Source organism: Prenolepis imparis, unplaced genomic scaffold, assembly GCF_030444845.1.
Source record: "Prenolepis imparis isolate NDT839.2.m4 unplaced genomic scaffold, iyPreImpa1.0 SCAF_1, whole genome shotgun sequence".
Classification (NCBI taxonomy): Eukaryota; Metazoa; Arthropoda; class Insecta; order Hymenoptera; family Formicidae; genus Prenolepis; species Prenolepis imparis.
This window is the reverse complement of record NW_028141159.1, coordinates 16,616,789-16,637,093: the sequence shown is the minus strand read 5'-3', so window position 1 is coordinate 16,637,093 and position 20,305 is coordinate 16,616,789. Positions and strand designations below refer to the sequence as shown.

Here is a 20,305-nt window from a genome sequence, read left to right as displayed (position 1 = left end):
AAAATCTATTCCATGACTTAACGTAATAATAATCTAAAATAGATTCAGTGATATAACAAACTCGTGTAAACAGATAGTAGACGAGATTCTTTATGCGAAATAAGAAGCGATTGCTTTTTCATCACATTCTATATACTCGCTCCAGAATAAGGAAATCTAGGTAAAAATCTAAAAAATTTTTTTATCGCAGAATAGAAAATCCTTGAATAAAAAGAGCGTTTGTGTGTCTCATTTTTTTCATTAATTTACCGTATATTCTCGAATATAAAAAATGGTTCAAACAATGTTTGATCGAAGGACAAATTTTATTGTCGGCGAATATCTTGCAGGAGAATTAAAATTCACGTTGCAGAGATATTGCAGATAAATTCGACCGTATCTGAGCGATGACGGAAAACGCGTGAGGCGTTTCTGTATATGACGATATTACGTTATTATCTCGCGCTAATTAAACTCCCCCCTCCGTCGTAAACTATATAAATACAAATAAAAGATGGCTCGTGTACTCTTGCGGCGGTATATCATAATTACTGCAGATTACAGCGCGTTTGTATGAGTGTACAAGGTGGCATACTTGTACAATACATAATGTAGATCTCCGTAATCGTATACAAATTCACGTGAGCGCGCGGCCTCGTGTATATATATACACGCGATACACATGCAAGAAGGTCTAAGATATCGCTAAGTGGTGGCCGATATACGGAACGACAGATCAGTTCAAAACCACCTGTCCCAGAAGGTGGAACAATCTGTGGAGACTAAACGTTTATCGGTGTATCGCGTATTTAATTTAATCACCGCGCTAAATTCCTGAATCCTGAAGAAGAGATGGATCGTATTAAAAAAAAGAGGAGAAAAATGGGTGGTGAAAAGGTAGCAAATTGAATTGTCTGTGAATTCGGATTTCGTCGAATTAAATTAATGCTTCAAGGATCAAAAGTCTAATGACAGATTATGTAAAACTCGAAAATTTTTATTTCTATCTTTTATTTTAATAATCTCTATATAATTACATATTCTTTTTATTCCTTATATTATCTTTATTTTTCTTTATATTTTTTTAGTTACAGCCTTTCATAATATCTGGCATATTTCAATGAATTGTTAAAAATGCTTACTGTTATAATAACTTCACCTTAGAAAATAATTAGAACCAGAAAAATTTTTTTTAAATACGTAAAATCATAATACATAAAGACAAGTGTTGTAATTTCTACTATTTCTAATATTTGTGGATGTTATGCTATCATAGTGAATGCAAAATGCTTACAAAAGATAAAATTTTTCTTTAGAAAACGCCCATCTTATTGATAACGTGCCCGTCAAGATAATGGCTAAAAAAAGATCGACAATCAATGTCGAAAAATATTTGTGTTATATTCTCTCTAATTAAGTTACGTAGAGAGATCTAATTATTATAGTTTAAACACACGTTTATAAGACAACATAATGATCTGTCTAATTGCAACTTTTTAAATGAACTTATTAATTATCTATCTGTTTTATATATCTATTTAATCTAAGATATTCTTTTATTTTAAAAAAGAATTATAATTATATAAAAATTATATAAAAATTATTTTTCCCTATCGTGTAATTATTTATCCTTAATATTTCTGGTTTAAATCAAATTATTCTCGTTTTATTCGATAATAAAATATTTTTTTCTTTACATAGAAAATATTTATTGCCAAGATGAAGATATTACTTTCCTGTTGCGCAAAGAGAGTAAAAAATAAAAACTATATATAGAAAATCAAGTATATCCAATGATATATACTTGATTATATGTTTGTCATCTAATGTCGCGTTATTATCGTCGACAACTTATTACCTGAATCGTTAAAAGATCTCATGATTTCCCAAACAATGTGTACCAATGTCTTACTAAGATAATCTACGAATAGTCATCTTTGTTCTAATATATTGAAGGAACAAGGAAAAAAACACTTTGCGTAAGTCCTCTGTTAAAAAATTCCAATCGTCGAGGAAAATGCATTAGGTATCGAGAAACACCATCCTTTTACATTTGCAATTGAAGTTAGATTTATTTTAAAATACTTCATTTAAATATTCGCTTCAAGGAAAACGATGGTTTTAAATAATGGTTTTAAGTAAAACAAATCGCGAAAAATTAAAAAAAGTGCACGTGATTTGTGCCTTAAAGGGAACCAATGCTGCAAAAACTATTCTGTTCTGTAACGCTTGATGGATCATATTTCTACCAGTTCTTCTTACTCTCCGTGACATAACCATCACATAAACAATCACTAAGTTATGGATTATTCCGCATTATGCAATGAAGACGAATAGAACTGTCAAACCGTTTCACGTGATTTATCTCGTCTATTCGAAACGTAAACGCCGATGACTAAAAGCGTTAAAGTACTTGTTGAAGAGTAAAATTATGTCCCCTGTAAATGATCCGTGTTCAATTGTAAAAGATATCGATGCGCTATTATAATCTCATTAGGAAATCGAATTTTTTCATTACAAAAAAAATGGCTCAGAAAAATTTTTAAATTTCTTACACTGGTGCTTCTTTGCGAATGCTCCTTTATAGTTGGGAGATACTGTCTCATTTCGATCAGAATCAGACGGAGAAAGAGAGAAAGAAAGACAGAGAGAAAGATAGATAGAACCCGTCCACCGCGGATAACTTTAACGAGACTTAACGAGTCCACTCCCACACGATTTCAACGATCATCATTCACCCGCGTCTCCCGCTCTACTCCCGCGCTACTCATCAGTCCTCTCTCATCATCATCCCGTCTCTGTTCTACGACGCAGAAAGTGCTGCTGTCCATCGTCGATCCTTGGGATGTGAAGGTGGCCAGTGTCGATCCGGTTGGATTGGCCGAGCGACGAGGCGTCTCCCTATCCATCTTACCTTCACCCTCTAATCAAGACGATGGTGCTCCGAGATGGTCGACCTTAGGCAAACCTATCACGAAGACGCCATCACCCTGGTACAAGCCTGATAGCGGCTCTTCTAATTACGTCAGCTCCGCCAAGTCCGAAGAATCGACGCTGATCGATTCGATCTGGTTGAATCCTCGATATTCGCCGCAAAGGTATCCTTAATCTTTCCGCCTCATTAATGTACTAATGAAGATAATTAGTGGATCTGGACTAGACTCAAAGCTGTATTCGATTAATGAGATTTCATAGCTTGAAACTTGATTTCGAAAAAAAAGCTTCGATATATTCGATAATCAACTTATTTGATTAACACAATAATTTTTATTATACTTTAAATTGTTTATAATATTTAATGCATTGTCTCTTTTTAAGATTGTTAGAGATACGTATAAATGTAATATATTAAATAATTAACTAACATAATCGACGTTATGCGAGTCGTCTTCGTAATTTCACACGTGAATTACTTAATAATCCCAATGTTTCTCGTTACATTTCAAAGATCGTCGTCCATCAACGCGACTTACGACTCTCCAATTCCGTCCGGAGAAAGATTACGAGATAGCAAGCAAAAAACCGACGACGACGACGACGTCAAGGCAAGCGAGGTCGACAATGGATTAATCAACGGCTCGCAGGAAATTAGTCGCGACAGTTTCGACGATGTGAACGGTACAGCGGCGATACGAGTGCGTTTTGAGATCGACAAAGCGGCGGAGCCGTGGCGGAATGGAGTGCGACGTGACGCGAAAAACGGGCAAAATATTGATAATTGTGCGTCGCGTGTGTTGACGAAAAATTCGAACGCGAACGATAATCATTCGAAACCGGAGCAGCGGGTGAACGCGAAATCGCAGAATCGCGAAACCAGCGAAGTGACCGCGGAAAAGCAGAAAGATTCGCCGAAAATAGACGATGCAAAAATCAGCGAGGAAAACGCGAACGATGATCGTGATAAAAAGTCTCGGATAATTGAGAAAAAGCCAGCGATTGTCGATATCGTTCAGCACTTAGTGGAGTCCAGGTAATTATTGGAAATTACTGGAAATAATAAATACGCTAGAATATTTTTTTCGAAATAAAAAAATTAATTTGACATCTTATAAAATATCTGATGTTCGAAGTCAAAGAAAATGCTATTGAAAATTTGTATGTGTTTCTCTAGCATTCTTTTAAAATTTTTTTATAATATATAAATAAAAGATGACTCGGGAGTACGTGTATTATATCAGACAACACTTTGCAATTTTCTATTTTATATTTCGAGGTACAGTCCGCAAACCACGAAGGAGAGGAGATTAAAAAGGATGCCATCATGTCGTCAGCAAGAAGATTCAAAGGAAATAGATCAAGTGGGTAAGACGATTCTTACCGTATTAAAGTGTCGAATCAAGTAGATAACATGAGGTGAATTTGGAAGAACGTTATGTTGGAATTAAAGCGAGATCTTCCGGTAATTTAGGTTTATTAGGGTTGTTCAGGATCAGCCAGTGTGCCAACCACAATATAGGATCAGTCGGTCTATGTTTGCAGCACTGTCAAAAAATTCATATAGAATTAATTATCCAAATAATTAGAAAAATAAAATTCATTTATTAATGGCAAATTTTATATATTAATACAATTTATCGGGAGAGATTACTTTACCAAAGTTAGACCTTCGACGAGAATCGGGTTAATATTCTCCCATAAAAAGTCTTCAGCCATCTCATTCCTTAATAACGGCTCATATATGACTGTGAAAGAAAATACGAATTTTAATTCAATATCGAAAGGATGCTATTAAAAATATTTGAAACATTAAAGACATTAAAAGACAATAAAGTAGAAGAATAATTCTTACATTCAGGAAAGAAAAAATGGATCTCTTTCTCGGCTTGTTTACGACAATTGCTACCATGTACAGCGTTCTTACAATCATCATCTTTGCGACCGTATCTCGCTCTGATGCTGTCGGGACAATACATCCGCGCTTCAGTTACCTGAAATAATTTTTGAATTAGAAAGAGTTGATGAAAAGAAACCCATCGCTAAAATACATTATTCGATTGTTCTAATATATTCTGTAAAATACTGTGGTCGGTCCTATGATTCTCTTCCATTCTTCCACGGCGTTCTGCTTCGCCAACACGAACACCATGATAGATCCCGAAGACATGTATGCTACCAGACGAGGGAAGCTCAATTCGCTGAAGTGATCGTTGTAGAATTCTGAAACTTGTTCGGGTGTGAGCTGAAGCCAACGAGTCTGACAAATCTCGAAACCTTCTGTGTATATTCGACCTTCGATCTCCTTTCTGTAGATCATCGCTTCAGGCTTTATTATAGCTAAGGTGTACTCGATTTCCGGCTCTTCCTTCTCGTCAGTCTTTTTAATTTCGTCGTAGCAAATCATTAGCAACTGGAAACCTTCTTTGTCGCCGGAATAATCGCATTCCGTTGGACAAACGAATTTATACTGCGCGATTATCAATATAAATTATTTGTTTTGCAGAATAAAATTAATCTTTAGTCATTAGATTTAATTGAAAATATTTCTTTGTCAATATCTCGTACCGTTCTGCTGGATTCACTAGAGGATTCCGTGCTCGGCGACGATCTTTTCACAAAATCGCATGCATCACTGCTATTAGATTGCACGGAATCGATCGACGTACAATTCGAACTGGAGGGAATTGTGTGTTCGAGGATGTCTTTTCCGGGACGATACGACGTGAAACATTTCGAGAAGATGGTTATGATTTCCGGCCCGAATTTCCCAACAGTTTTATCATCTGCCAAGTTTTGTGGACAATCACACATTTTTTTATTTCACACTTTTCAAGATTATTTTTGCATCTCTCTCTCTCTCTCTCTCTCTCTCTCTCTCTCTCTCTCTCTCTCTCTCTCTCTCTCTTTGTTTAGGAATGTAATGAAGAAATTAATTTAATTTACTTATTTATTTATGTCATACGTTTGCAGAGACCATAAAAGCAGGTTATATCCTTGATATTTGTTTATTCCGTCATGCGCTATCGTCATGGTAAAAGTGCCAAGTTTTTAATTATTAACTCTAGTGTGATCTTTTTGATCTCCAATTGCACCGCCGCTTCAATTGCCGCGATGTTTTCCTACAAAAGTTTGTACTACGATAAGTTAGCAAATAAAATCACATTACTTACGTAGGCGCGCCCGTTTCTGACGCTAATATTTATTTAGCGATAACGTTGAACTATGCGAATTAATTTTATAGAAATTATATATGTTATTATTGATCTAGTGCGCTAACGTTATTTTAATACAATTAATTGTTGCCGAGTGATAGTATAAGACGCATGTTTTAAATTCTTGGAAATTTCTATTCGATCCATTCCTCACGATCTGACTTTCAGACAACTCGAACAACAATACGAATGCGTTTGTTAACGTAATCAAGCGAGAAAATAATCAAGAAACGGCCAACGAGACGGACAACACGGTGAAAGCATTGCCGGAAGTGACAGCGCTACGTGTTACGAATATAAGGAAGACTAGCATCTCGATGCCTAGCAAACTTGATGAAATGGACGATCTTCGAATAGACAGACAAAACGTAAGTGATGTCATATATTAACTTTGAATACGGTCACATACATAATGTAATTCTATTGTGTTGCGCAGAAACCTTTATATGAGATAATATAATATTTATAATATTTTATTATATACACACATATATTATATTATATTATATTATACTTAAATAATATTTGCGCTAAAAATATGTAAATAAATAAATCGAAAGATTTTATTATCATTATCTTCATTAAAATGCACAATTATGCGATATCTCTGGCGTATGTAAAGTGATGACGTAAGAAATTGACAACAACGGAAATATCTCTCGGAGAAAGAGAGATGTTGAAAGAAGAGGAGAATATTCTCATGTTTGTATATATACACGTACATTGTATGTACATACATATGTACATACTTTCGAAACTGCCGTTCCAAAAATCAAACAATAACATCGCGCGTTTTCATTCATTGAATAATCAGTGGCTATATACATTCTCTAATAATGAGAATAATGTTGTATCTTTTTGATTTGGCGTATTTATTTAAAAAAAATTGAGATTATTTGTTGTTCCCAAAAAATTTTAATTAACAGCATGATTGAATTATTATCATAAGTCTTAGGAAAAGTTGCGATTGAGCAACCATTGTTATCGAGTGCTAACGCGAAAGATCACAGATATAATTCCATATATACTTTAGAGACATTAATAGAGATAGACTTAGATGACATTGAGAAGATGCGTCAAAAGTTCTTTATAGTATAAAGTCTTCGACTGGAAATATTTCGAAAATTTTAGTAGTATTTTTTAAAGAGAATTGTATATATACAAAGAATCTTCTCTATCTATTAAAAATAGAACTATAAAATAAATTTCTTTTCTATAAAATGTCAATCTCTGTAAACTAATAGGGAGGAGTTCGAACGATATCATTTCACCTTATTAATCATTATCTATTGTAGCATTTACGTCCACGAACTGACTTCAGAAGAATGAGAGATCCTCGCCAATGCTGTGTTACGTAATGTTTATCATTTGCAAACTATCCGTGCATGCGGATAGCATTCCGCGGGCAGCGGATAGCATTCCGCTTCATGTTTTCATTAGTGAAACGAGTAGTTCCTGCAGACCGCTTGATGCGAACGGTTCGATGCCTCGTGCATCTCTCGCGCGACGTATGTATATCGTGCACGATTTCATTTTATATTCGTCCTCTTCAAACATACTTTCTCCATTGAGACTGTCTATTTTTCACTTTAAATGCGCAAAATGTGAATAAATGTAAACGTGAAAAAAAGAAGCTTTTTTGCATTCGTAAAAAGATCACGAAAAAAGATTTTTAATAAATTATAGTGTTGAGTTTTACGATATAGAAAAATGTAATGAAGGTGAACACTAATAATAATTATTTTACGGTAAGCATCGCCTATTAAGATTTAATTACGACAGTACATTTATGTCGAAGGATATTCGCAGAACGAAATTAGCGTAACGCTAATAACTTTAGATCGAAGGTCGAGAAATGTTCAACATACTCGAGTGATATTTTGCTTCAGAGAGAGATTGCAATGTCGCCTCAAGTATTATGCTTGCTAAATTTGTCGTTTGATATACAATGTGCAATAAGTACTTTGCTGATAAGAAATGCATTTTTGGATACGGTCATTGCACTTAATTGCTTATCAATCAGTATCATATCGCACTCTTATACGCATTTGTACGTTGTTATTTTGTATATTTTTGTTTTAAATTTTTCTGTTTCTATCTTATCTAGAAAAAAGAATTAGAGATATAAATCTACAAAAATATAAATAAATTAGCGTTTTATCAACGTTGCATATTTTCTCACAGATTATTATATCAATAAAGAGAACATGAATACAAAATTCTCGTTGCGTCAGCAATCGATATAGATAAAACCAGGAATGAATCTTACTGCGTGATCGACGACAATGATTTACGACGTCGATCAAATTTGTTTCATTGCACAGGTGTGTCGAGCTTGCTTGTTCACATCTGAATCGCGAATCATTGATGTTTCAGGGGACCGTCTCGAAATTCGCGAGAGCGGAGAGCGAGACCAGCAGCAGTGTGACTTTCAGCAACAGTGGCTCGACGCCGAATGGAAGCCCGTTGGGATCTGACACGGAGGAAGAAGCAAATGACGAGGAGTTGGCCAAGTGAGTATTGGAGATTTAATTCGTCGATTAAAATTTCAAGAAGAGAGAATCAAATAAAATCGCGTTCTAGATTGCGATTTATAAATTAGTAGAGAAATCGAGGAAAAAGTGTCAAATGATCAAAATTTTAATATTTCTGTGATAAAAAAAGATTGATTATTTTATCGACTTTATTAATTGGCTTCAATCAGTTCGACTTCTCTTAGATACGATTCGTGTGACAAATATGATCCGAGTAACTTTTCGCAAGCTCGTACCTCAGGACGATAATAGCGTAGCCCAACATATTGCATACCGATTTGTGTTTGACATTTCAATATTGATTCGATTCGCACCTGTGTTAACTCGTCTCGACTACTTAATAAATCCATAAATGTGCCGATGTTACCGTGAAAATTGCTCCGTGCAGCTCGTCGTAAGAGACGGACACTCTGACTATAATTTTCTCTCGACAATATGCACTTTAAATGCGCAATTTGCATCGAAACACCCCACTAGATGCATATATACACTAGGTACTATTTACTGCGTTCGCATTTACATTTGAACTGAGCGAATGAAACGGGCAATACCTATATCTGATCACGGTCATCAAAAGCACCATCGTCGGTTTCAACCTTCCTTCGTATCGCATCAGGGTTATCGCGCTATAAGACTCGGCTCCCGCAAATACTCATTTCGGCCAACAGTTACTGCTCGCGATTGTAATTATAGTCTCCTCTCGATTTTTTTTCTTCTACCTACATAATTATTTAAAATTGCCCACTATTTTCCTGTCATTTAAATATACGAGTGTTCGAGTTTATCGCATTTCTGAGATATATAATATATGATTGTGTTTGTGCTTAGTCTTGTAAAAAAAATAATTTAAGAATTAAGACAAATTTAAAAATTCAATATTTAAATTAATATTAGCCGTGTTTGTGAAGCAAAACAGGATGATTCCTCGATACGATATCGGTAGCGCCGTATCATTGCAAAGGTACAATACAACACGTACACGTATATTACGATAGAAAATTTAAAATTGAAATATAATATTCACTTTGACTATATTTATTTTATTGCATGATAATAATAAAAAAATATTTTTTTTAGAGTGCCATTGCAAGCTCCACCACGAAGAAAAGGCAGAGTCGTGCAATCGAACGAAAAAATGGGAAATGACACTACGGAACTTTCGGGTGTGCAAAGTGTGAATTCCACGATAACTAGCGTGAACAGCATCAGCAGCCTTTTGAAAGAGAAATTGCAATTATCGTTACCACAAGCACTGCGAAGCAGTACAAGACGTCAAAACGCAGACTATAGGTAAAGCAAGCGAGAAATAAGAAAAATAAAATTTGATACATTAAAATCTGACAAGAATATTGTACGGATCACTTTCTCATATGCTATTTTAATAATCTTTAAAAAATTTAATTTCTTGTAGGCTTAGAGCGTTTGTCGGTTTTCTCTTTCTCTGCGTCGTTTTTCTCGTGGGATTCGCACACATTTATTATAATCAGCATGTCTTACAACGAGCTTACTTTGACAAATTTAGGTGAGTATTTGCTATAAAAAATATTTTAAATAAATGAAGAAAAAATAAAACTTATATTTTTTTATAATAAAATTATTTAATATATTATATTTAAAGGTATTCTCTCTCGAGCAAGTTATCGAATTATCGAATTATCGTAATATATTGTTAGTCCACGGCGTTTTAAATCGCTTGCCTACAGTGAAATAATTTTCGGTCGTTTGCCTCTGCCACAGGAAGCACCTAATGGGATATATTACGGCTCGTTTATTAAGCCGATCTCGTGTCAGTCTCAAAACGCGTATTCAATTGTTGGACCTAATGCTTACGCTTAACTTTTTAAGAGCTGCATTATCTTAGAATGGGAGAAGAATCTCGGTAGAGAAGAGAGAGAGAGAGAGCAAAATTATCAACTATTTTTCTTCATTATTCTATAATTATTATCTATCGATCTTTCGATATACATATAATTTCTTGCGCTTTGTAATCTTTTAAAAATATCTATAAAAATTATGAAAATTTTTTTGCAAACCGTAATGATCGATCTTCCTTTCAGGTTCAATAAAAATGAAAGAGTGATGACAGTCTATAGTAGCACCGGCGCGGAGATCATCGCCGCTCGGCTCGGCGAGGGTATTCCACCGGAAACGGGAGTGTATCCTTGTCTTCCTCACCATCAACGGCAGGACTCTGTTTGCCTCGAGTGGCTGCAACAGACGCGGCTCTACCTTGCGCATACGAAGCGCGAGGACATGCACTGTTATCACGTGACGTGGCAGAGTCTGAGTCCCTATTATAATCCCAAGGATTGCTTCGACTGGTCCTCGAAGAGAGGTCATTGGTACGGTGCCGGTCAGATTCAGAACATGGTGTATCCCTTGGAACGAGGTCGCCTGGAGCTTAGCCCTTTCATCACGGGCGACGTGAGAAAACATTCCTTCGGTAATGTATTGAAAAGATACTTCCTGAACTCGAAGGGTGCTACGATCTTGGTGGATCCTGAGACGCCGTTGTACGTCTCCATCAACGCTAATCGAACCAATGACTTCTGCCTTCAAGCTAAACACGATGCTTTCGCTTACATCAATCATCTGACGCCGTTACCTCAGCTTAATTATACTATTTGCGCCACTGACAATATGAAGACTTTGCATTCCTTGATGGCGGAAAAGTCTCTGTGGGATGGCCTCAAGCCGGACGAGTTGCATGCCGTTCATTCGTTGCTCTCTGAACCAGTCTGGCAGATTTCGCCCATCAACGAGGCGGCCATTTACAATTACACGGAGGATGTAATCGCGTTAGGATTTCTTCGTCAAGGCCACGTTTTGCTGAGCGAGGAATGGCAGCCGAGTCCGGGAGATTTCGTCCTGGACTTAGAGCGATTTCCCTCCATGGAAGAGACTATTAATATCATTCATCGCAGAGGATTTCGAATAGTCTTCAGCATTCAGCCGTTTATCTCCACGGAATCCATGAATTTCAAGGATGCCGTCGCTAATAGATTACTCATCTCGGAGAGAGGGAGCGATCCTCGGATTCCGGCGTTGACGAGGTTATTTTTAAATCACATATTTCTTATAATACATAATTGTATTTTTATGTGTTATTATTTGAAGTAAAAAATTAATTTTAAGAATCTTTAAGAATATTTTATTTCAGATATAAACAAAGTAACAGCGCCGGTGTGCTCGACATCACAAACAACAAGACTTTACCTTGGTTGCAAGCAAAACTCGAGAGCTTGATCTTGAAGTATCACGTGGACTCGTTTTACCTCGACCTGGGCACCGCTCAGGATATGCCGCACTATTATAAATGCGAGCAACCGCTGACCAATCCGGATCATTATAAGACTATCTTCACTCGCTCGATACTGGGCACTATTCCCGTGATCGGCGTTTCCAGCGCCATTTCCAGGCCGCGAGCGCCCGTCTTCGTGTCCTTGCCCCCCTTTCCGTCGTCCTGGAAGGCCATCAAGACCGTCATTCCTACCGTGCTCAGCTACGGCATGATCGGTTACCCATTCATCATGCCTGGTGCAGTGGGCGGTGACGTGGCGCTCCCGATGTCGGATAACAACCCCGATAACGATTTCGAGGTGGACTTGCCGGACAAGGAGCTCTACATCCGATGGCTGCAACTGTCCACTTTCTTACCCGTGATCCGCTTCACTCATCTGCCCAGCAAATACTCGGACGAGTCGGTTCTGGAAATCGCCAAGAGGCTGACCACCTTACGGCAGAAGACGGTGACGCCGTTGCTGAAGAAGTACGCGAACGAGACTCTGGACACCGGCTTACCTATCATCAGGCCGCTTTGGATGCTGGATCCGACTGATCCGGCCTGTCACGTGGTGGTCGACGAGTTCTCTGTCGGCGAGGAGTTGATCGTTGCCCCGGTGCTTTATTCCGGCAGCAGGCAGAGGGAAGTTTATCTGCCGGCCGGTGTCTGGAGGGACGGCATCGACGGGAGTCTGAGGAAAGGCTCGAGATGGATTCACAATTATAGGGTGGCGGAGGATAAGGTGGCGTATTTCGTCAAGATGCCGGATAATACGAGATTCTAAGGGACGTTGGTTGCATCGTTTTACGACACGATGTGACACGATTTAGGCGTCAGATTCACAGAAACGCTTGATTATAGTAATCGGATTTCACGCGACAACGTGTTTTCTTCATATATATGAGAGCAATATCGAGTGAATTCATCAGCATGACAAATTTTAACCGAATTTTAAGTATTTTAACGAATTTTGACAGAGTTTGACATTGATAATTTTCTTTTAATTCGTGCAATGTATGAACTTATTGCTCAATGAACTCTCAAAATGCAGAGAAAATGATTGCAGTGATGCAGTGATAAAATATCTTATACCGTTTTCAAATTATGAAAACTTTGCACGTGCAGATGCGATATTTACTATTGAATGTATTTAAAAATTGCGAATGCAATAATTAAATATCCATCGCCACTTTGAAGCACAATTCCTTGCAGTTGCTACACTTTCGTAGCAGGATAATTATACAGTGATAAATACTTAACGACTAAAATCATTACACGTACGTTGTAGTCAAGTGCGTTCTTCGATAAATATATATAATCGAGAAACTTTAATTAGACACACAATAAAAGTATCATTATTACTGTATTCTATGAATATGATACTATCAACAATATTATATTACGGTGCATATAATAATTGCATACACATTGAAAGATCTAGAACCAAGTGTAGATTTATAATTTATGCTGACAATTATATTTATTTTACCTAACAATATTTGTATAGCTTTATTTCTTCACCAATTTCTTGATAAATAATCTACTGGTTAGACTGAGAAAAATTTTACAAATATGAATAGAATAAAAAAAGAAGTGTCGATATACAGTTGATGAGAATGCAATCTTGCAGGGCGCATGAGCTATTTATTTTCTCATTATAAACTTACATGACATGTAAAACAAAACACGTGAGCATGCAGAAGCAGGATTCCGAGGACCAGTGTAATTTCCGGTAAATTCGATTTTCGATGTCGCATAACTATAAAAAAAAGAAAAAAAAAAAAATATTGTATCTCACGTCGCAAAAAGACGTGGATAAGTTCACTTATGCGGGTGTCTGCGGCATCGAGATCCGAAGATGCAGCGAGATTACGTCGGTCTCGATCCTTGTGCAAAACATCTCCAACAGGCGGCTGATCTACGGTCGATCGACGAGGAGAAAATTAAGACGCATGAGGCACACAGGCGAAGAGATTCTAAGGTATAGTGTATATTTATTATATTATTATTTTTTTTTATCATATAGCATAACATCGTTATTTCTATAATAATAATAATAATAATAATCATAGCACCATGAACACTCCACAGTAAGTTATTTTTTTTTTTAATTCGTTATTCGAAAAAACGCGACGCGCCGATGCGCTGCGACGGGTGAGAACCGCGATTATGTAATCGTGAGAGGGAATTCGAGCAACGCCGAGACGCACATCGAGGAAACGTCCCTTCAACGTCCTCTTCAAGATCTTCGTCGATCTCCGTGATGATCGGGAATTATGCGCGAATCCGCGTAACAACGAAACTCTCGATCGGATGTGACTAGATGACCGTCCGTTTTTTTCTCTTTTTTTTCAGCGCTCAAGAAACGAGATTTCTGACTAGAGGCAAGTATCCGAGAAAATTTCCGCAATGGAGGAAAGATGCGCTTTTTTTGATTTAATTCGTACCGTCCGGAACCGTCGTGGAACGAAATTGCGAGCGAATCAAGAGGAGAAAATGAGAGCGACAAAATCGTCGCTCTCCTCCGCATAACGACCCGATAATTTCTCTCTCAATTCATGATATTATTAATTGTTCTTGAATGATTGTTGGAGAAATATATCACCGTTCTCACACCCGTCGAGCACCGCGATTTGGGGGTTCGCACAGGTGTTGAGGCTCACGTTTTTCACACCTTTCTCTCTCTCTCTCTCTCTCTCTCTCACTCTCTCACTCTTTCTCTCTCTCTCTTTCATATATCTTTCGCTCTGTTTCTCTTTCTCACGCTCTCTTATACTCCATTTATTTCATACTTCGTTCACATATTATATATAGATATTTATATATATAATATATATTTTTTTTTTTTTTCTTCCTTCTCTCATATTTCTGCTAATCTGTTTCGGTGAAAGCTCGTTCCTAATCTCTTACTTGTTCTTTTTTTATTATTTTTTTAAATACTTTTAATTTAAATTACTCCCATAAATTTTTTGTTTATTTAATCTATCCTGCGCGCATCATCATCGATCGACAATAGCTTCTCATTTAATAGTTTATTAATTTATTCTGTTCTCATTTAAAAAAAATTTAATTTTATAATTTTTAACATCCTACCTAGATAACTGGTCATTATATTACTTGTCAATAAATAATATATAAATACATAGGTGCATATGTACACCATCATCATCATCTCTCCTTTTTTTCCTTCTATGCTTCCTTTTCTCTCTCTCTCTCTCTCTCTCTCTCTTTCTCTTTCTTTCTTTCTTTTAGATCTATTCTCCCTTGTACACCGACAATTCGCTATCATACGTATATATCAAGGTATCGGGAAATATTATAAAAACTTCTCTATTCATACACGAGAAATGGAAAGAGAAAACGATGATGATGATGATAATGACCTGCTCTTGTGAACGTAATCGTAATAATATTAATAGAATAATTGCAATAATAATAGCATAATAATAATAATGGCGCAATGATAACAAGCACAATAGTTGTTAAAATTAATCGATACGATAATAATCGTATTTATTAACAATATCGATTGTTTTCATTTTTCCCTCTTTTCTTCAATATTAAAATGCCTCTTTCTTTCTCTCCCTCTTTCTGTCTCTCTTTCCGTCTCTCTTTTTTTTATACGTTTTCTCTATTATAAAATTTTCTCGTTCTCTTTTCTATTCTTCACTTCTCTTTCGATAGTCAGCGAAATAAAATCTTGGTCGCGCATGGTTTAATCGAAAAAAAACAAAACAAAAAGAACGACATAATCAATCTCTTCTCACAGATTTTTTCGACAATCGATTTTCATCATTCAAACACTCTTCTGCATCTGGTGAATGTGATACAATGATTGCGCAATGCACAATACACAGTAAAGAAAGAGAATGAACAATAAATAATCAGACGAACGATGAGCATATATATGCGTGTAAAAAGCAAATGCCGCGTAAATTGGAACAAAAGGTATCGTGTATGTAAACTTACACAGGCGGTAAAAAACTTACGCACTAATCTATAGAAACCGGACCCGAAGGCCGCGCTATATCGCGTGTCGATTGCAGCGACAAGACAAATCGTTTTCATCACCACCTTCTCCCGATCGCTCGCCTCGATACCATCGTATCTTAACAAACGGTCATCAACGATCGGTCTAATCGAGCACCATCATTTTCGTGTAGGCACGAATGTGTCTCGTATAGAGGAGAGCTTTCTCCGACCTTCATTCAGCGAAATCCATTTATTTTCGTTGTAGGATACTACATGCTTGAACGTCAAACATGCCGAAGACGTTCTATAATCTCGCACAAGCGTCTTTTATCTTTAGAGATTTCTCGACTTTTGCAAATCTTGAAGTAGTAAAATCCGATGATGGACAGCCTCGTATTTAGCTGCGAACGTGAAAACAAAAAGACGACTCTTCGCGATCAATGTTTCGTCTCCATGGATCTCGCGAGAATAATGTGAGCAAAAAGGTGTCCTCTATAAGTTACAGTTTCGGTATATCGCGCTTAATCGCACTTGTCTCTCCGTTATATCACTTGCATTATCAATTCTCCTTCCGCCCTATATATCTTTGTGTTCCTTCGTAATTTCAGACGATGAACGATTCGGTCTCTTCTACATATGCGCTCGATACATCCCTAAATCGCAGCTAGATGGTTACTCAAGGCTGTTGCCTCCTAAACCGACACGTTTTGATTTCGATGCCAACTTATGAGCGTCACGTTGATTTGATTTGACGTCGCAAGATGTGACAATTGCGATTTAGGGAAATGCACACGGATTCGGCATTAAATGGATTTCTTAGGATTACAACTACACGAGTGTTTAGAATCAAGATGCTTGACCTGGTCTCTCTTTCAATCTCACAAAAGAGAAAAAAAATATTGAAATAGATAGCCAGACAGCATAAATGTTCCAAAATTTGTAAAGACTTTCCTTCGGAAGTCTTTACGTTGTATGTCTTAAATTTTTACGTTATTCACAAGCAAGGTTTTTATCGGCATCTTTATGAAAATTCCTTCGTAAACATTTCCTATAACAAGACCTCAAATACTTTTCACGTTCTCGCCGTGCAGTAAAAATGAATGGGAGATCGATTTGCTAAAAATCGTGTTCTAAATAGTGAAGATCTTGAATAAACGGAATGTTCGAAATCTATGTCCGTGTTATCAGTTGTCCATCATTGTATCTCATCACCGTCATCGTCGTCTCGTTAGTTCGTCATCCGCTTTGACTTTACGATAAAATCCCCTAGTTAAGAGAAAGTTAAGTACAAAAAGTTTCATCGATCCTAATAGACTCTTCTGAGTGAATTCATGTGACATCTCATGATGATTTTTAAGTCACCGGCGATGAACCGCGAGGTCTGTATGGAAACGAATCTATTCAAGGAATAGCAATCGATTTTCCTCAACGATGTCGATATCTCAGAAAATTAAGCGCGCGAAACAGTCTTTCGGGCAAGCGTTTTTTTTTTTTTTTTTAACTTTAATTCTCTACTCGCGACAAATATTTTATGATACGTCGTTAGAGAATCGATGGCATTCCTCGTCATTGTAACGAAGCTTTAATCTAATCCAACTTTTATCGCTGCGCCTTAAGCATTCAGTAATATTTCTCGTTTACTGCCTGTCAAAGTCCTCTCTATCACGATTGTTATTCTTATGGAAAATGCTATTTTCGACGGATTACTCCTCTATTTGACACATTTCTTTCTTTCAAAAGTCTTCAGAGATTACTCGGATTTCATTTCAAGGAAACTTCCTCGCAACTTCTCTCGTGAACGAATTGCAAACTTGTTTGTGCGATGCTACAGTGACTCGATCATTGAAAATATTTGTCATTGTTGTTTTCGACAGTTTCGATATTAGTTTCTTCGATTATATACGCGAACAAAGTCTCTCAGATTTCTTTTCTCTCTCGAAAACGATATTCTGTCATCCTCCACGAAAATTGATGCCTTAAAAAAATCACAACCACTGTTCTCTGAAGTTCCGTCCGCGTCGCGTAAGGAAATAAACGTCCCCTCGCGTTAAACAATCATTTGCCCATCACAATAGACGTTTCGAAATGCATCATCATCGCCCTTCCCACTTCCTTTGCGGCAACAAAACGCTCTTTCGGACCTCTTCGTAAACATCCTCGTCGGACTCCTCGACGCCTAACCCGCCCACGCGGATCCCAAGATGACGAAAATATGTCATCAAGCTCGCGCGACCATCGCTCTACATATTCTCTACGATATAGAAACACGACACACAGATAATTCCTTATCCTAGTAGACTTTCCGATGGAATTTAGCCGTTTTTTTTTATCTACGCACGAATAGACATTTACGACGAGAAAGGGGGAACAACGAAGGATAATGTTTCGTGGAATAACGTGGAATAATTTTTTTCTCCCTGCGTGTCCCGATTAAAGACGACGATCCATCGTCGATGCATCCCGTGCGCGCGTCCATCAAGCGCGCGTTTTGTTTCCCGTTCACGATATATATATCTCACCGCGTGAATATGAGATACTCTTTTTTTTTTCCTCTTTCTTTTTTCACGTTTTTTTTTCTTTTTAACTGATACACTGAATACTCTACGCGGTGCTCTTGAAGCGGCAGCTGTGTCAGAGATATTAAAAGTTTTACTTTAATCTGCTGCTCGAGGAGAGAGTGGGGCGCGAGAAGATCTCGTGATTATAAGTGACACTGCGATCGTTCGACCCGGTGAACTCGTGGATCGGCAATCTTAATTAAAGTCAATTCATTCGCTAAGCACTATAACGTATAGATTGTCCCAGGCAGCGGACTTTTTGACATCGCGATCGATCGATCAAGCAATGTCACAATCATCGTCTCTTGCTTACGGAGCAAAACACTTCTGCGAGAATGTGCATTCCCGCGGTCAACCTCGACTTGAGCAGTGATTGCAGGCGGTATCAGCGCGCTATGGGCTGCGGAACGGTGTGCAAAGTGTAGAAATACAAATATCTCGTTATATCATTAGACCAAAAAGAGGATATTCGCCGCTGTTATTAACACAGCGCCGATCATCCTTAATCAAATTCTCTCTATTTAGATAATCCGCTTCTTAGAAGTAAGTAATTAATTTTTATACCTTGTATCCGTACTAAGGAGAAAAATCCCTACAATCTCTCGTCTCGTCGCCCGCACCGTCTCCTCGCGAAAGAATACGGAGAACGTGTTAACTTAGATTAGAATAGGTCTCGATTTGAGACCTGCGCGAACTCGAAGATCAATCTTTCTTCTTCGGGACAAACCTCTACATAGAATTCGATAGGATTTCTACGATCCTGCTAGGCCGCGGAGCTACGACTGCGAGGGAATCTCGAAAATTCGAAACGCCGTCTGTCTTCGGGTCTTCTACAAAGGGAAGAAGAAGTCAGGGCGTCAAGGCTCGCCCTGACGGGACGGTAGGTCAGTCAACGCGCGCGCGCGCTCGACCTCTTTTCCTTTATCTTTTTTTTTTCTTTCTTTTTCTCCTAGGAATGGGTCCAAAAAAGCGGAATGATGACGCGTTCCGGACGCCGCTCAGAACTCGACTATTACGGCTGAGCAGGCTGCCAATCCCTAGAACTCGAGCCTGTAAGCGCTACAACTAGTCTCGTGATCCTGGAGATTGATGGTGCACCGGGACGCGGACGGCGATAAGTCTATGTGATTTGCGGCGAGCGCTTCCTCGTTGTCGGCAACCCAGTAACCCAGAGTGTCAGTGTCGTAAGTTGGGATCATGGTTACCTCTGAGAAAAGAATGCAGAAAAAAATATCAAAGTGCGCAAAACACACACATACACGCGACAAGTTATTAATACAAAAATTCGAATATTATCAAATATTGATATAACGCATTAATGATTCATTAAATATAAAAATACCGATTTTAGATTTATTTAATTTCATGGTTTTAAATCCCGAATTGAGATTTATTTAATTTCTTGATATATACAAAAAAAATTATGTCTTATGCACAATTAATCAGTTTCAAAGAAAAATTAATTTTCCTTGAAATTGACGTATTACCATCCACGTCTGGTTCTTACTAGCCCATTAAAATTCAAATATAATTAATAAATTTAGTTCACAATATATTTAACTTTGAATGAAATCTGAAATAAAACTTTTCTAACACGTGTTGTTTAAAACGTAGCATGATATAAACATATATCAAAATAGTTTTTTTAATAATTCAAATAATGTCGGATATCTTTTTAATTGTATAATATATAATAAAGAGCATATTATATTTTATATTATATTATAATATAATAGAGTATATATTTTGGAGAATTTTAATTCAGCATGAAAATAAAAATAACAGAAGAATATATAATTTTTCTTTTTTCGATTTGTAAAAAAAATATTT

The 20,305-nt window shown here is 37.2% G+C and overlaps 4 protein-coding genes across 15 annotated transcripts in view; 2 read left to right on the top strand and 2 right to left on the bottom strand.

The window, feature by feature from the left end:
* The window catches only part of Rpl29 (ribosomal protein L29), a 215,893-nt gene that overhangs the window by 118,155 nt on the left and 77,433 nt on the right, over positions 1-20,305 (top strand). The gene's annotated exons all lie outside the window — the stretch shown is intronic.
* Positions 306-13,441, top strand: LOC145933002 (alpha-galactosidase MYORG). Of its 8 annotated transcripts, none has more exons than XM_083032325.1 (10): positions 306-876; positions 2,794-3,077; positions 3,428-3,949; positions 4,199-4,281; positions 6,297-6,496; positions 8,505-8,641; positions 9,740-9,952; positions 10,074-10,184; positions 10,720-11,715; positions 11,823-13,441. In XM_083032325.1, exons 1-10 carry the CDS (start codon positions 832-834, stop codon positions 12,727-12,729), a joined length of 3,498 nt encoding a protein of 1,165 aa, XP_082888451.1. In that variant the 5' UTR covers positions 306-831; the 3' UTR covers positions 12,730-13,441. The 8 variants fall into 8 exon arrangements, with proteins under 8 accessions (XP_082888451.1, XP_082888442.1, XP_082888480.1 ...); XM_083032316.1 differs by having other exon boundaries at positions 309-876; positions 4,193-4,281; XM_083032354.1 differs by lacking the exons at positions 306-876; positions 2,794-3,077 and having other exon boundaries at positions 3,809-3,949; positions 4,199-4,277.
* LOC145933035 (nucleoside diphosphate kinase 5) lies at positions 3,949-6,302 on the bottom strand. Its single transcript, XM_083032417.1, has 6 exons — positions 5,482-6,302; positions 5,000-5,383; positions 4,769-4,907; positions 4,573-4,661; positions 4,298-4,460; positions 3,949-3,966 (listed from the first exon to the last, which is right to left on the bottom strand). Exons 1-5 carry the CDS (start codon positions 5,725-5,727, stop codon positions 4,350-4,352), a joined length of 969 nt encoding a protein of 322 aa, XP_082888543.1. The 5' UTR covers positions 5,728-6,302; the 3' UTR covers positions 3,949-3,966; positions 4,298-4,349.
* Positions 13,570-20,305, bottom strand: part of LOC145932994 (uncharacterized) — a 69,865-nt gene continuing 63,129 nt past the window's right edge. For all 5 annotated transcript variants that reach the window (XM_083032280.1, XM_083032260.1, XM_083032300.1 and 2 more), the window contains one exon: positions 13,570-19,682. In XM_083032280.1, the coding sequence (XP_082888406.1) occupies positions 19,513-19,682 (170 nt within the window). In that variant the 3' untranslated portion in view covers positions 13,570-19,512. The remainder of the gene's footprint in view (positions 19,683-20,305) is intronic.